We start from the raw sequence: 18,073 nt of genomic DNA, 5'->3' as shown, positions 1-18,073 counted from the left end.
GTGAAAATTTTCATTCACCTCGATCGGTTAAAAGTCCATAGTATAGAAATAATATATGGAATGTCTGCTTGTTTTAGCCTATGAAGTAACCTTTGTTTAATATTTAATATGAGCAAATTAAGCTAATCCGGTCTGCAGAAACAATGTAGTGTCAAGAGAACAGCCTAAATTTGAAGATGAGACTTGAGTTCCTCAGCTGCTGGATATTTCATGAAGATGTTCTTCATCAGGGAAATAGCTACATTAAACTGGAGCTACCACTGAAGTTTTTAAAACTAGAGATAAGACAAATACTTGAAATTACAGAAAGGCACAATTAATGCTAATTCAGAGTTTAGGACTGTCTAAGATGTTAAAATAATACATTATAGATACAATAAATAAAAACAGAGGATCAAAAATACATCAATCAACTAATTCAACATGGCCTGAGCCATGCTTGTGTGTGTGCTCTCTCTCTAATACATATACACACACATGTGGAATAGGGGATGAACTCTGAGGTGGTAAAATTACTCAAGACAGTTAAGTTCAAAGATGATTGTGAAGAGTTACAAAGGGATCTCACAAAATCAGGTGACTGATGGGAAAAAAAAGGCAGATGAAATTCAGTGTTGATAAGTGCAAAGTAATACACACTGGAAAAAATAATCCCAACTATAGATACAAAATAAAGGGGTCTAAATTACCACTCAAGAAAGAGATCTGGAGTCATCATGTGTAGTTCTCTGAAAACATCCACTCAATGTGCAGTGGCAGTCAAAAAAGCTAACAATGTTAGGAACTATTAAGAAAGGGAGAGATTATAAAACGGAAAATATCACAATGCCACTAAATCCATGGGGCCACCCACACCTTGAATACTGAAGGCAGTTCTGGTCACCCCATCTCAAAAATGATGTATTAGAATTGGAAAAGAGGCAAAGAAGGGCAACAAAAATGATTAGGGGGATGGAACGGTTTCCATATGAGGAGAGAATAAAAAGACTGGGGCCTGTTCATCTTAGAAAAGAGACGACTAAGGGGGGGACATGAGAGGTCTAAAAATCATGAATGGAATGAAGGAAGTGTTATTTACCTATTTACATAACACAAGAACCAGGGGACACCCAATGAAATTAATAGGCAACAAGTTTACATCAAACAACGCACAGTCAACCTGTGGAACTTATTGCCACGCAATGTTGTAAAGGCCAAACATATTACTGGGTTGAAAAAATTAAGATGGTCAGGGATGCAATCTCATGATTTGGGTGTCCCTAAACCTGCAAATGCTAGAAGCATCTGGCACTGGCTGCTGTTGGAAGGTCTGATACTGGGCTAGATAGACCATTGGTGTGACTCAGTGTGGTCATTCTTACACACACACACACACACACACACAAGGAGGAATGGAAAATATGGAGATTAGGGTCTGAGTCTTCTTCCCTTACGCATCTTTTACACTGTTGAAACTCTTCTGCTTACTATTCTTAATTTATAAGCAGTGTAAATCAAAGGAAAATTGGGTCTAGAACTACCATGAATGTGAAACATGACTACAAAGTATTTACCACCATCATACAATACAAATACTCACCTTGTCAAAAGCAGGATAGACGGCTCTAATTTCTGTCAACCAGCCGTACGGCATGTGTCCCACAGGGTATGTAGCTGTCAGAATTGCCACAGCCTACAACAGGAGAAAAGAGAACATACTTACACTTCAAATCTTCAGACAGCATAAATAAACTAACCTTTTATCCAATTTTCAGTTACTATTGACCCCAGTGCAACAAGAGACAAGCAACCAAGTGGGCAATCATTACATCAGGAAAACAAATCATTGAAACAGTTTTTCTACGATGCATTTCAGACTCAGGGAAAATTCAATTTGGGTGAAGATATATGACTTAACTGTGTGGTTTTACCATCACAATAGTACACTCTGATTATATTGTAGATTTTTAATCTGTTTATTTACTCATCAATGAGTTCAGTTTTTCCCTTTATTCTTTCTACCATGTTGATTAATTATTCCATCTCGTGAGACTTACATACACTGCACTAGAATCCATTGCTTTTTCTATTAATTGTATTCCATGATCTTCATTTTTTCATACAATTTTGTTTTAATAAGTTCATAAGTAAAACAGCAGAAACATAAAATTATTTAATTAAAAAGAACGGCAGCAATGTAATTTGAAAGCCTGCAGACTGACTCACTTTGGATGTCAGATTGACTGTTTTGGGCTAGAGGGACCCTAGAGACAAAGAAAACTCTGCCTACTTCTGTACTAATCAATTGAGATCAGACAAAAATAATCCTAGATCATTGTTTTTAACACTAGAACCATGTCAATACCTGAAATATAAGAAAACTAAGTCCTCTTGTACTTTTGTAAGTACTATTTACATAATGAGATACAAAAAAACCTAACATCTCAACAGGTTTTAAGATTGCTTTGTGCTGTTGCTGTTTATATTTTTGTCTTTCCTGAGGAAAAAGTCAAATTATATATCAAGGAAACATTTTCAAATAATTGAAACTGCCTTCCCCCTCACCCCCCCCATGGAGGCTGGTGAGATTTTCCCAACACTGATCTGGCCACTGTTGGCTCAGATAAGATGGGGCAGTAAAAATGTCCATCATTTCAGTCCTACCCTTCTCAACTGATGCATCTTGGTTCACATGGGAAGATAGTTTAGGGAGATTCTCTTTAGGCTCCTTCTAATGCTGCTTGAAACTAGCAAACTGTCTCTGTAACTTTCCTCTTCCTCAGAGCCAAAGTAAGTGTCAGTTCTGTGAATCGCCTGAGAACTTGATAATTTTACTATTCCCACTCCAAGAGTTTGACTGTATGGGGTCTGCAGGATCAGGCCTTCCTCGTCTTGTTATGATTCAACTACATTTAGACTCAGCTGGGTATGGATCATTAGTGGAAGAGAAACACTTCTTTGGTCTGTACTACTGCTATCTCAGGCTTTGTCTTCACAGCAATCACACACCTACAGCTGGCTCAGGCCAGCTGACTCGAGCTCATGGGGTTCAGGCTGCGGGGCTGTTTCACTGCTGTGTAGACTTCTGGGATCAGGCTGGAGGACTCTGTGAGGTGGGTGGTTCCCAGAGCTCAGGCTTCAGTCCAAGCTCAGAAGTCTACACTGCAGTCAAACAGCCCCGCAGTCCGAGTCCCGCAAGCCTGAGTCAGCAGACATGGGCCAGCCGCAGGTTTTTCTTTGCTGTATAGGCATATCCCAGTGTTTTGGTCTCCTAATAGAGGAATCAGAAAGGGCTTATGGGACTAATCCTGCATGACTTGAATTAACGAAACACCCACTGGGTGCACAAGCAACATAGAATCTGTTTCTTGTCCTTATTACAGAAACTACTGTCAAAAACGTTGAAAGCATACCCTTCATTTGAGACCTAAAGCTATTTTAACTCATTTTTTAAAAGTTGATTAAGCACCACTTCTGCTGCTAACTGCCCCATACCAGTTTTTGTGATTAGATAATCACATTTTGCTGTTAGCAACGGTCCCTGTTGTGAGAAAGACCTACACAAATGGGAGAAAGTGGCTAGCCAGTCAGCTTTACCCCTTCCTCTGTATAAAGTGCTGTCCAATACACAAAGTAAACTGGAAAGATGGGGAAAATATTTTTTATAACCGTTTAGTTGTTACAATACTGTTTAGTGTTACTTGTACCAACGGTAGGGAAGATATATCAGTGGTATTTAAGTTGGTGTTCTTGTAGTTGCAAAGAATCTAGCTTTTTTTTTTCCCCCCTTTTCTTCACTCTACCATCTGTTTTCAGTAGAATCTCTCATATACCTGAAAGCTGATTTGATTGAATAGTTATAGAAATGATTCACTCTTTACTTATTTTGATACCAGGGCCCAGCAATAGCTCGGGCCACTGTTTAGCACCTCTTTATGGGTACTAGAGTCTCTCCGGATTAATTTAGAGATTGCTTTAGTATTTAAATATCCTCCAGGATTTTTAACTTGAGTGATGGTGTCTCAATGCACAGACTATGACTCTCCTACTTGGATAAACGTATATGAGATTTTAACATGAATGGAAACCCCCAAGTTGACAACCCTGGTTAAAAAAAAACAACAAAAAACAGAAATCAACTGAGGCATGTGGGCTAGTTACCCTCATAAATGTGTTCATGCTGTATCTCCTTCCAGGCCCCCCATCTCTTCTAGCCAAACACTGAAGTGCTAGCAGGAAAATTTGAAAACCCTTGCCTATACTCAAGTCTAGTGTATGGCAGTTGTCTATGCTGCCAGCACTTCCCCTTTCAGAAACCAGAGATGAAAAGCACAACTGCTGAGAGCGAGGAAAGCCCAGTCAGCTACCAGCTACAACTGTGACATGCTTTTGCCATTAATAGTAATGAAAGGCAAAAGATCTATTCAACAAATGTTTAAGGGGCATATCTAAAACCATCAACAGTCGGGAAAAGCAAAGGAGAGGTTAGTTAACCTGTTGTGTTCCCTTGTACTGAAATAGTGCCCAAGCACTCCATTGGACTAAGCACAGCACAAACACATAAGCAGTCAAAGTCCCTGGCTTGAATAGCTTACTGTCCTAAAATAGTTAGGCCCATCCCTGAAAGCACTTATAATACACATGCTGTCAATGGAATTTCTCAAGTGTATGAAAAATATGATATAGGATCATATATAGGGGCTGGAAGAGACCTCAAGAGGTCATCTAGTCCAGACCCCTGCACTGAGGCATGACCAAGTGAAACTAGACCATCCCTGACAGGCGTTTGTCTAACCTCTGCTTAAAAACATTCAATGATGGGAATTTCACAACCTTCCTCAGTAACCTATTCCACTGCTTAACTACCCTTTATAGTTGGAAAGGTTTTTCTAATATCTAACCTAAATCTCCCAGTTTAAACGGATTATTTCTTGTCCTACCTTCAGTGGACATGGAAATCAAATGATCATCCTTCTCTTTGTAACAGTCCTTAACATATCTGTAGGCTATCAAGTCCCTCTCTAAATATGCCCGGTCTTTTTAACCTTTCTTTATAAATCGGGTTTTTTAAACCTTTTATCATTTTTGTTGCTCTCTGGACTTTCTCAAATTTGTCCACATTTATCTTAAATGTGGCATCCAAAAATGGATGCAGTGCTCCAAGTGAGACCTCACAAGTGTTCCATAGAGCAGGACAATTATCTCCCATGTCTTACATATGATACTCCTGTTAATACACCCTAAGATGATATTAGCCTTTTTCACAACTATATCACATTGTTGACTCATATTCAGATTGTGATCCAGATCCTTGTCTGCAGTAGTACCACCTAGCCAGTTAGTCCCCATTTTGTAGTTGTACATTTGAATTTTTCCCTTCCTAAGTGTAGTACTTTGTATTTGTCTTTGCTGAATTTAATTTTGTTGATTTCAGAGCAATGTCATGATCACTTTCACCCACTTTGCATTCTACCTTCAGATTTGCAATCAATTTCACTCTGTTGGCCAGAATTAAGCCTAAAATGCCTGTCACCGCTGCTTACTCCCTACGGTTTCTGAAACAAAAAGTTGTCCCAAATACATCCAAAGAACTTACTAGATATTTTGTGTTTTGCTCTATTACTTTTCCAACAGGTGCCTGAGTAGTTAAAGTCCCCCTTGTGTTCTGGATATTTCTGTTATTTGTTTTAGAAATGCCTCATCCACCACTCCTTCCTGATTTTCATCTATAGTAGACCCCTACCATGACATCATCCATGTTTCTTTTCCCCTTTCATCTTCACCTAGAAACTGTCAACTGGTCTTCCTCTCGCCTCCTTCTGGATCTCAGAAAAAGTGTATATATTCTTGATGTATAAAGTAATACCTCACTCCTTCCCCGCCCCCGTCCTGTCCTTCCTGAACAAGCTATATTCCTCTATACCAATATTCCAGTCATGGGATTTATCCCACCAATATATATGTCCAACAGGGCCATGTTACTATGTCTGTGAAAACCTTAACATTAGGACTTTCTGTACATCCTTCACATTTCAGAAAGGTAGGAGTCTGCATTTAGTTTCCTAGTTTTTTTTCCCCTTATTGAAAAAAAGGAAGGACAAAAATCACAAAAAACTCTAATCCTCCTCCCATTGAAATCAATGGGAAAAATCCAAAAGATTTAAATGGGGGAAGGACCACATGAAGATGCAGAGTTTCTGTAAGCACAGGATTTTGTGTTATAGTTACAAGAAACCTGTGCCTCTGTGGACTGCCTGAACGTCACCTCTGATGAGTACTTCCGAAAGTGAGCACTTATCAGAGATAAGAGAACTGGTACCTTCAAAATGTTAAGCAGGACACATCTTTGGGACAATGGAGCCAAGAACTGGCCTTTGGAACCCTACTTCAACCAGTTTAGAAAGTGCCCAAGAGGTAGAGAGGTATGTATGTGTATGTGAAACAACCCAAGCAACTCACATCCCAGCCAGGGGCCTGATTCTTCCATGCCTTACCTCCTATACAGTCACTTACAACTGTGCAAAAAGTTAACAAATCATAACGGTAATGTGTCACATCGCTTTGCATAGCTGTAAATAAATATGCAAGAGGCAACACAGTGCAGATGAGACCCCAGACAACTATCTCTAATTCACCAGGCTCTGGAGCTTCCATTGCCTGTCATTGTGCAAATCCTGAAACCCCAGGATACTTGAATGGAATCTGTGGTCCCATGATGCATTTAATAAGACATTGCTTAGAGTGGGATGTAAGTGGGACTGGAGGGCTGACCAAGGGACAAGAGGCTTCATGTTAAGAGGCAGAAATTAGGCCAACATCTTCTGCTTGCTTTTATCATCCTGGGAAAAATGAACACTTAGCATTTGCATTTGAGACCACTTTCCCCTGTTCCTATGGATGAGAGGAAACACATCAGGAGGTGCTGCATATGGATGGGAACGAATACTCTGCTTCCTTAACAAATGTAAGCAAGGATGACTTCTTTTGTGTGTGGAATGCAGTACAATCATAAAACATTTCAGCTTCCCAGGAATTCACATACCTCTGTGGCTGCAGAGCTGCCGCCCAGGTCCCGGGAGACAAAAAGGTTGACAATGGGTCTACTGATTCGCTGAGTTGCCAAAATTAATGCCAAAGGCCACCAAAAACTCAGCATCTTCCTTACTGTAGCATCTCCCTGCAGTGTAAGAGAAACAAAGTCCTTTTTGAAACAAACAGGCAGGACAGAACCAAAAGCACAACCAAAGGATTTTTTCTCGTTTTTCTCACCCATCAGTTGACTTGCTACATTCAAAAGCACACAAGAGCTTGAGAGAGAAATGCTACATGAAAATACAATCTCCCACATCAGCGATACAGAATTAAAGGTAGCTGTGCATTCTTAACAGCCCTACTAGATCTGAATAATTGATGTACACGGTATTTGCATAATTTGTCCTGGCAACCGGTTATAAAGGCATTGATCTGCAGTGAGGGATTTGTAAATTACTGCAAGACATTCAAGGAAAAAAAAAAGGTATTCTGACACACAGCTTCCTCACACAGGGAGAAATTTCTCAGAATGTCAGTTTCCAATGTCATCCTTGTAGCATATAAATACATTTGCTGTGCTAATGATCCTATGTACTAATATAACATTAGCAGGAATGTGCTTAGCATAGCCATAGAGGTACTGACATAAGGATACACTGTACCGCTCTCACACAGCAGACTGTCGGGTAGCTGCCATGTACACTGTCATTGAATTGGTATGTACAAGGGTATGTTTGAAACTAAGCGTTATGTGCTTTTTTCCCCTGAGGAACAGAAAGCTTACAATCCTCATAAACACTAGCTAACTTGATTGCACAGTAAGTCCTACTAGGCATTAAGACATACCCCCATCTCAGGCCCACTGCTGTCAGGAATAATGTCGTGTATATTCTTGTAGTAGCCCAGGCATAAGGTGGTACATCGGACCAGTGCCCCCATGTACAAGGATAAGATTGGGATGAGGAGAGGCTCTTTGCATTCCAAGTGACTGTGAAGCAGAATGGCTACAAAAACAACCTAAAAGAGAAAAGAGGAAAAACAAGTCGACAGGTTAGGGGTTTTCTCTTTAAAACAAAGGGCCCAGTATTTCCTGCTGTATCCAAAACCAATCCATCTCTGACACTGCCACACAGATGCAAACTACACTGTGGTAGTGCCTTGAGGCCCTAGTCAGGGACTAGCTCTCCACTGTACTAGGCGCTGTGCAGACGAGTAGAACAAAGACAGTCCTTGTCCCAGAGAATTCACATTCAGGATTTGACACCAGGCTATAGTTGGACAAAGTACTGGTAACAGGGTCAGGTGCAGGACAGGTATCCATAAGGATGAGTATATTTGCATGCATTTAGTCTTGGTGTTGGGAGTGAGGTGGCCAGGTGGCCAGTAGCCTAACCAATTCCACATGGTGTTGACTCATTTTGATAGTGAGTATGCTTTCAATATCAATTTCTAAGTGTCTCTTTTTTTAAAGTCACATTAAAAAGCACAACACGGACTTCTTTGACTCTTTAAGCAAGTCAAACGTGATTTTTCAGTATTTAAAACTCAGTGGTTAGAAGGGAATCCCACTTCAATTCAAACTTTGCACTGGCTTCAAGCAAGATAACTGGGTTTTCTCTTGGCATAATTCTAACTGGTAAACTTTAATACTAAATACCAAATCCCAGGAATACATCAGATTATGGTGAGAATTAACCCCATTACACTTCCTGGATTTTAGTATTTAAGATAATAATTTTAGCTCTTTCACATTCATCACAGAGTCTGAGCATCCCAGTTAAAGTCCAGAGGTTTCCAATGGGGAAAATTGGGAAGCCTGCTTGACGTGGTTCTGTGAATGAAAGAACTGAAAATGACTCTATTGGCAGGGGCTGGGACTACAATGAGTTCTGAATGAACACATGGCGTTGGGTTTGCTTACTAAATACATGGTTCTGTGGTACTAAATACATCCTTCTCTCATTGGGTTTATATTGTGTGAAGACAGCGATTACACCTAATGTATGTCTTGCTTTAAAAAGAAATGAACACCTGTAAGTATTTACTACGCTGGTAATGCTGCTTATAGGAGGATTGCAAAACAGCTGATTTAGGATGCTACCGTGGAAATTTTTTCAATGAAGTTGCTCATCTAAAAGCTGCTCAAGAGAGGAAAGAATTAAAGGGCTCAGGACAAAAAACAATCATATCTTCAGGACTCCAGGTAACAAAGTTCTTATTAAACAGATGTTGCTACTGCTTATGTTCACTTTGCTAGTGTCAACTGATGCAGGGAAGTCCAGCGGTCAGTGATTTTGCCCTTCTGGAAATGCTCTTGTCCCACAGGTATTCAGTTATAGAAAGAGGAGATATTATGGACTTCATTTTCAATGTCCTTACACCTTGTTTAGTCAACTTGACCTTGTGCAAAGTGTGTGTATCTAAAACACTGCCAGATTAAGATGGCAGTGTTATAATCTTTTTGTTCAGTCTGAATGACCAGACAAGATGCAAAAACATGGAGAATGAGGCCTAGCTGGCTACATTGTGTTTTCATACCACAGTATTATACCACTGACTTCCAGGTTCACTCTAGAATGAGACGAGAGTCAGACCCATTAAGTGGATTTCTTTGGTATCAAGTTAGCTTGTTATAATTACTTCTAACTTATATTAATTGCAGAGATTTCACTCTACATGGTATACAATGCAAAAAGGAGTATCTAACACAGGATAACAGACCAAAAGGTTTAACCCTTCAGTATATGATTGTTTTTACTTAATAGAGGGAAGGTGATCTAGAGAACTGGATGAAGGATTTGGAGCCCAGAGCTCCTGAGTTCGGATTCCCTCTGACCTTGCACGAGTCACATGCTCCATCTCTGCCTTCACTTCCCCCACCACTAAATTAGGATGACAACACTGGCCTATGTACCTGGTACTGTGAAGCTAAATTTGTGTAAAAGTTTAAGCATTTTATAAATGAGAACTGCAATATTGGTACTTGATATCAAACGTGAATTTAAATGACTTTCCACAATGGATGTCTAGTAAAGTGCAGAATGAAGGGGACATATGTTTAACACATCACTCAGGTAATGGAAGTTGAAACAATGCAGGACCCCCCTTCCTAATAATGCACTGCAGCACCAACGTGGTTAAGCTAAGTTCTGACTGCAGTTTTTAACATGAAACTTTCAGGGCCTGTAACAAGAATAGCGCTTGCTGAGCTATCCTCACACTCGGGAGACAGCATATGTTATTGCAGTATGGCTGGAATTTCACCACGTTAAATCAACAAGTGCATAATTGAGGGATGAAGGGAAAACTGAGGAATCAAATATATATTTTATTGTCAAACAGTCTAGAGGCCCCACTCAGGATTTCAGCCCTATTATGCTAGGTGCTGTACAAAATATGGTAAGAGACAGTCCCTCCCCCAAAAGAGCTTAAAATCTTTAGTAACATTCGTATAAAGGTACCATATCCTGGAACATGTGGCAGCCATTGTGTTTCACTAAACTCCTGTCCCTTCAGGAAGGGCATAGCTGCAGTGAGACATTGCATTAAGCCAAGCCATCCTGGTTCCCCATTCCTGGAGTTATCTGACTTGTGTGGAAGCGAGAGCAGCCTCAGCTACAACTGCCACCGAGGGGACTCTATGCAGTGTGGACTGCTGAAGTACAGCACGCTCCAGGTAAAACCCCGCCTCTGCCAGCATGCTGGGAGGAAGGCGTAAACCAGGTTGTAAGCCAGTGAGGAGTTTTGACATGCTGGGGGAAACCTCAAATGCTTGTTTAGAGTAGCTATAGGGCTCCAGAGCATGGGCCAGGATCTGGCCCATAGCGCAGCAGGCACAACTTTTGCTGAGATGAGTCATTACCTGAGCTATGACATCTGAGATGGAGGCACATCCCACAAGGAAACTGTGCTTGTGTTTCAACAGAATGCCAGCATGGGTCCAAGCCTGTAAAGGACAGAACTTTGTTTAGAAAGTGACTAACATGGATACATCTATTAGGTTCAGGTTCCAGGCCCTGACTACTTTCTTACTGCTGAACTTTACACAAACCAGTTATGAAGCTCTTTCCTACATCTGAGTCAGCCTCCCATGTGAATCTGAACAAATCTAGGCCAATAACACAGAAGACACTACAGCTTTTAACTCTTTGCCAGGGCTGGGAGAGAGGCTCGGTTTAAATGACTGTACAGTAGCTGCTGAGAAGGGAATACAGTAATGAGAAGCAGCCTTTATTCCTGGTGGCGGGGGGGCAGGGGGAAGTGTTAGAGTTCTAACAAATCCAAGTAATAGGTTTTCTTTTTATTCACCAGCTTTCATTGTGTATAAAATTTAGCTCTGGTCTCACTGGCCAATGGGTATATTGAATATTGCTACAAAATCCTGCCTTTAAAAAGTAACTCACTGATGCCACTTCTTTTCTTTAGTTATTTGGAGAAAGTGACTGGGGTGTAGGTATACATCAGTAGCATAGTCTGCAAAATCTTTAACAGAGCAGAGGAATCACTTGCATGGGCAAGCTCTCCTTCAATGACTCTCCAAATACCTATCAAATAGTTGGGTTCTATAAGCTGGGAACATCACAGAGAGAAGTGCCAACTAACATTCCGTTCTGAGCCAGACACTCACCATGGCATCCATAAAAGGGAAGGCAGCAAGATAAAGGAAGGCCCGTCTTGTTTTACTTCCCACCGATTCATCCACATGGTGCAGCTTGTTAATAATGTAATACCCCAAATCGCTATATGCTGCAGAATAAAAGAATGGAAAAAAAAATAATAATTTGGTTAAACTGACAGATTCTAGCTGGGATGTTCAAAAGCACCTGTGTAAGTTAGGCATCTAACCTCTAGGCACTTCTGAAAATCCCACCTTCTCTTCCTAATCAAGGGTTTTTGTAGTGTCTTACGAATACAGCCTTTCAATGTATTTTGCAGGTACATATTAAGAGAATAAGCTTATAAGTATTCTTAAAAGTTTATAAAACACATAGCACCATATAACACTGATAATATTACCTGTCAAACAAGTACAAAACAGTGAAATTGCATGATGAATTATAAGGGCATGCAACAAACTGCATTTATGGCCATGTGATGGCCTCCCCTTCACCTTGTCCACCTATCATTTCTACTGCCACTTGTTCTAACATTGCAAAACCTCCAGGGCAGCCTCAGGTGGCTGTCACTTTCTTTCCACGGTTCAAGGGCTAATATACCACAAGGCTAGAAATGGATTATCTGTGCTAATGGAAACTGTACAATTCCAACTTTTCAGTGGGCAGTGCACCTGTTTCTAGTCCTGGTTCATCCTTAGGTAAGAGCTATTTTTAAGACGTTAGTTAAAGTGGCTTTGAACTTCACAATTTTAGAGGCTTCTAAAATGTGACACAACTTCCTTTTCATTTAAGGCCAATATAGCTGGACTCTCGGTACTAGATCCTAACATTACAGGTGGGGAAAGAAAAATAAATCCCAATAACTATTAAAAACCACTATAAAGATGTATAACCTCACATTTTAAAAAAACTGGTAAAAGAGTGTTAAGGTTGATAAGTCATGCTACTATTGCAATTTTTTTTTGCACATACGTCACTCTATTACAGAAGATATACATAGATACTTAACAGCATGTCACATACTTTATACATTTGCTTCTATTATCCAATCCATGTGTTAATACTGGTGGTCCCATCTAGCTCTGTTCTAGCCTAAAACCAGCTATCCTAGTGGAACTGGCAGGTTACTCAGGAAGGTAGGGGATTTGCTTACACTGCCACAAAACCTCAGTTTTGTTGAAGGGCTTACGGCACCAGTGTTATATTTAATATAGAACAATGTTTGAAGGCAGTCAGAGGAACTGAGCCTAGCACTGTTTTGCAATTACTGAGTGATAACACAGTCAGAAGGTTAGGGGATTCAAAGAAAGGTTTATCGCTCATTAGAACACTCTTCTAAAATGACGGGCAAGTAATGACAACTAGATCTAATGATAGAAACAGGAATGGGGGTAACATATTTCCACCGGAAGGCTGGGAAAACACAAAGCAAGATTAACAAATAAACCCTCCATTTTATACTTGTTTTCTAGTCCTTACAAAATTTCTGCTATCTATATTATTATGGCTAGGCTTGCAGTCTGTCAGATCACCCTAGTAATTGCCAAGCTGTACTTAAGAGTCACTCCCAAACAATCGCCTTTTGAATAGTACCAGGGAACCACTTTGTAAAACAGAACTCTAACCTTATTTCCTGAGTCCTGGCAGGTCGCCCTCAGTTCTTTTTCCTTAAAATATTAATTTTGTGATAATTTTCGCATATCAACTGATACCAGCTGTGGCTATTTTTTAAAAGCAAATATCTCCGTGTCCACTTAAGTTTTCACTCAATACTTTGTAAACAGCGTGTGCTACCTACAGATTTTTACAATTCCTTTGAATGCTGTTGCTTTCATTGCACAGCAGCACCTCATGTCTGTTCCCTAAAATAAAAACTGACTTGAATGAGCTTGTGCAACTTTGGAAAAGACGTGAAGAACATATTTCATTGCGCTCAGATTCTGTGAGGTCTGTGTTAGGTTCCATCCACACCTGTGCCTCAATTCTATAGACTAAAACCATGTGGTAAGACAGCTAAAACTCTTGCAGGAGCTACAGGGTGTTAAGTTCCTTACAGGGACAAATATCCTCTCGACCCAGTCCCTTCCTACCCTTTGTGTCCTGTGGACCCACTTCTTGCAGAGGGGCTTTCACGAGCAACTGAGGATGGAGAGGGCATTGAGCAAAGAGGCTCTCCACTTTCTCAGCCCTCTCTTTTTTCCCCCCTCCATAAAAGCAGGCAGTAGAGCAACCATCTTGGCTCTGAAAGATATAGAGATTTAAAAAAAAAGTGCACGGTCACAAAAACCTCGATTAGTGGCCAAGGACTGGATGAGCATGGAGACGGAACCAGCCTGACTCCAGGAAATGTTCCCACCAACACAGGGTTGGAGCACATTGGCAGGGCACTATGGAGAGCCTTGTACAGCTTCTGCCCCAAAAGGACCTATTCTCTAGACAGAGCACTTCACTCTCCAGGGCTTTCAATCTGGCATGTTTTACAAGCACTGAAATCCCTTAATGTTAGACAAAAACCTACTGAATTTTTGACATTGTTGAAGTCATAACAGCTGAGCTTAATGTTAGCTTTAAAACAGTTAACCTAATTTCCACATGTAAGTGAAAGGTGACAAACACTTTTGGTGATGGTACTAAAAAGCTGTTTTCATCTTTAGAGGATATCAGCAGACTGCTCTCGGCTAAGATTTACTGATCAATATTCAGGCATGTCTCTCTCAAATGTGAATAAAGCAATCTCTGATTAATTAGAATGTAACCTTGACAAGCCAGCGGAACTTATTATGAAGCACAATATAAAATTAATAATACAGCAGGCTGTTTTGTTCTCCCGTGATAACTCATACAATTTCTACAGATTCATATGTATATGTATTCATATTTCATATGTCTACAGTTTGGTCTTGCTGCTTGCATTTAAGTAAAAACTCTAGCTTGGCTCTTTGTTATATGAGTCTGTTCAGAGTCATAAGGATAAGCATTTTCCGCTATTGGATTTATCGGACTAGTGGAATATCGTGCATATAAATGGAATAATCCCTATGGCTGCTTCTATAAAACACCAAGAGCCACACACAGTCGACATCCCTGAAACAAATGCACAACTGAATACACTCTGGGAGCTTGGCTGACCCATGCATAAACTGTATTAATGACAACAGAGTCTTAAATAAATGGCACCACTGTTAAGTCATTCTGGGGTCATCCACTATCCTGCACGTTGTTCTTGTGTCATGAAGGAAACAAAAAGAACCCTCCCAGGAGGTGCTATCATTAATGTTCAGACATAAAGCCACACATAAATATTAGCTCTATTAGAAAAATATCACAAGTGGCTTTGGATTAATTGATGAATTCTCTGGATATAGTCCATCTTCCTACTTTGATGCCAATTTTAAAAATAAACTGTTCTTGTAGACTTGTGAAATGAAAAACTGTGTTTCTTGTCATCAGGTAGATGTGCCACAAAGTTGGAACACTGTATTATTTGAGCTCTTCAAAATCTGGAAATGCCTGAGAATTTCTCAGACAGCTTAATGCCTCATAACACTCCAGATATAGCTGTTCCAATTTTAAAGTAAGATTCATTTTAACTGGCCAAAAAATACACCAAATTTGAGTCTGGGCTCACTCCATTCCTTCTCTGCTCTGTGACTATGTTGTTGAGGAGAAAATGACTAAGTTAATTAGCAGAAATGTAAATTTTTAATGTTAGCTACTGCTACAGCATCATCATCTCAGGATGTCAATGCATTATACCCTTTTTAATGAGTTCTGTCTTATCACCTCCTGCAAAGTAGTCATGGATGATGATTACTTTAATGATAGGCTAGGTGATTAGAACAAGAATCCCACCAGAAGTCTATGAAAACTATGATTAGAAGAACCTGGATAACCTGACTCATGGTCAGGTCAGAGTTCCAGACTATGCTACAGGCAGCAGAACACTTGGTATCTGCTAGTCAGGTGGGCATGTTTAGAACTTGACTGACCACAAAAAAGGTGCAGTTAACCTTCATTCACACGCTATATTTTTTGGCACTAACAACTATTGACCATGTTAGCTGGAAACCAGGCCCTTGATCCTTCATGCACCAGTCACTATGAATGTGATTAGTCCCATGGAGTCCAGGGGGATTATTAATGACTGTAAAGCCACTCTCCTGTGCAGGTGCTTGCAGGATAGGGGCCTGTGTCTGTAACCACAATGGAAAACGAATGGCATTGCTACGAGCTTCTTGGGGATTCGGCCATCTGTTAGCCTGGCTGCTGAAGTTCTAACTGCTTTGTGCTGAAGCTGATAAGTGACACTTCATCTACTGCCTCACCAGGAGCAAAATGGTGGCAGTGTGAATTTGTAAGAGGAAGGGGATGTAGAGGTGTCTACTTAGTCACAGGGGGTATGATTTTAGCTACAACTCCAAAGCTACTGCTGGTTTCTGTCATTCCTAGAACATCAGCAATGGCAAATGTAACATATATATTCAATTGAAAAGAAATGGCCAGAGTGTTATTCCAGCATCTTGAAACTCCAGCTGAGAAAGGGTGAATTAAATGGCAACAAGTGCCAAAACAGGAAATCTGATCAGCAGAGCCCTGCACGGATACAAAATTTATATCGGTATCCGATCCGCAAACATGGTCCATGGATATCTGCATCCTCAGATATAAAGCGGATAGCTGCTGATTTGCAGAGCTCTACTGATACGGGATGAATTGTGCTATTGTGTCTACTGCAAAGGGGAAGATGCAGAATGACCTATCATGGAGCTAGTATTAAACAGGTCCCAGTTAGTACAGAACAGCTGCCAACTATCCGATAAAATGGAGAATTGTAATATAAATTAATCCCCTTCTCTGACAAGTTTAATATTGGTAAGATGTAGCAAATTTTTGTATGCATGCAATAAATGAGATCTGTTATATCATATTCTTTCCCTCACAGCACACTTTTCCTTCCCAGATGCTACTCCTACACAATACTCAGAAGTAAGTCACAGCTTGTTTATACCCTGAGATGTAACAGACTTCCCACAAAGTTATACTTCAATTAACTGGTGGTGACAGCTGACCCCAAAACATCACAGGATAAGGAATAGAGCATACATTTCAATGCCTAGCTCTGAACTGAAATGGCCAGTGGAAGGATGGTTTTGTGGCTAAGGCATTAGACTGGGAGTGTAAGTGGGAAGGAAATGTGGTTTCAATTCCCACTTCTGACATCATTTTCCTGGGTGATCCTGGCCAAGCCACTGACTTTCTCAATTCGTCATATTACTTGCCCAGGGTGTGTTTTGAAAATTGTTGGTGAGGTTCTCATACTACAGTGATTTGGGGTCCGGGAGGTGTAAGTACAAGATACACACAGCTTGCAGATGTGAGTCTGGATTGTTTGGCTCAGCTGGACATCCACATAGAGGATTCGTGTGGCTCATGTGAGAAGCTCATGTGAGAGGCTGGTGGAGAAGGAAGTAAGTGTGAGTCACAGGGCTGAAGCAGTCAGTCATTTTTGGCATTGTAAAGGAGTGGGGGCTGCTCTTCATCAGTTCTGTCTGAGTGCTGCTGATAGAATCAATCATAGCTGCAAATGGGCATTTCCTCCTCCAAGGCCACTTGATGTCTTCTTCCCTCTTCCCTCAGCCAAGAACAAGACTCTTCTCTTGTTCCCTTGGGTTTTTTGTTCTTCCATGGTTGAGTCTCACACTCCATGAAGGACAGACATGTTGCCTTCCCTTGTTCTTCACCTACAGACTACATCAGAGACTCTCGCTGCAGTCTGGAAACATTTTTTTAATTTGTTGAGCATCAATACCCTGGGCCTTTTGCTTCCTGGTAGAGGTTGTGACACTCTCACAGCTGGCTGAAGACCAGCTGCCAGACTGTCACTTGGTTCCTCCTTCTCTTCTTCCCCCCCCCCCACTCTGGAGGCTGTACATCTGTAGGTCAGAAAGGGATAAGCAGGTTTTAAAACATGTTCAAAGGGAACTTGAGACATAACTTAGCAGCATCACATAATCATTTAGTGCTGGGAATCTGACTAATGTCATTGTCTTGGGTCCTCCTCCACTCTCAGGGGTGGTCTTCATATATTTTCAGGCATACACATGTTACAATATTACAAAATATTTTACATTCTGCCTCCATGTACAGTTGGAAGATTGAGTGAAGCCCCTTCACTCAGGACTTTAAGGTTTGATTGGCAAGTATATATTTATATAGCTACAGATATAGATTTTTTTTCTCTTCATAAATGGAAACATTGGGCATAAGAGGTTCAAACCACAGCAGTGCTCTGTAGTTCAGCAAACCTTGGGTAACTCAACCAGCATGTTTAGAAATGACTATCCACAGCCATCTCTGACCAAAAGCCCCATGTACCTAAGAAGCAGTCCTTCTATAGCAGGGGTCGGCAACCTTTCAGAAGTGGTGTGCCGAGTCTTCATTTATTC

At 40.6% G+C, this 18,073-nt stretch overlaps 1 protein-coding gene across 1 annotated transcript in view; it reads right to left on the bottom strand.

Moving 5' to 3' along the window:
- ANKH (ANKH inorganic pyrophosphate transport regulator) overlaps positions 1 to 18,073 on the bottom strand; it is a 150,523-nt gene that overhangs the window by 37,169 nt on the left and 95,281 nt on the right. The window contains exons 4-8 of the mRNA XM_045005918.1: positions 11,639 to 11,757; positions 10,874 to 10,957; positions 7,858 to 8,028; positions 7,022 to 7,156; positions 1,580 to 1,672 (exon numbers count right to left, since the gene is read on the bottom strand). Of these exons, the coding sequence (XP_044861853.1) occupies positions 1,580 to 1,672; positions 7,022 to 7,156; positions 7,858 to 8,028; positions 10,874 to 10,957; positions 11,639 to 11,757 (602 nt within the window). The remainder of the gene's footprint in view (positions 1 to 1,579; positions 1,673 to 7,021; positions 7,157 to 7,857; positions 8,029 to 10,873; positions 10,958 to 11,638; positions 11,758 to 18,073) is intronic.

This window comes from Mauremys mutica, chromosome 2 (genome assembly GCF_020497125.1).
Source record: "Mauremys mutica isolate MM-2020 ecotype Southern chromosome 2, ASM2049712v1, whole genome shotgun sequence".
Classification (NCBI taxonomy): Eukaryota; Metazoa; Chordata; order Testudines; family Geoemydidae; genus Mauremys; species Mauremys mutica.
This window is presented reverse-complemented; position numbering and strand designations above follow the sequence as displayed.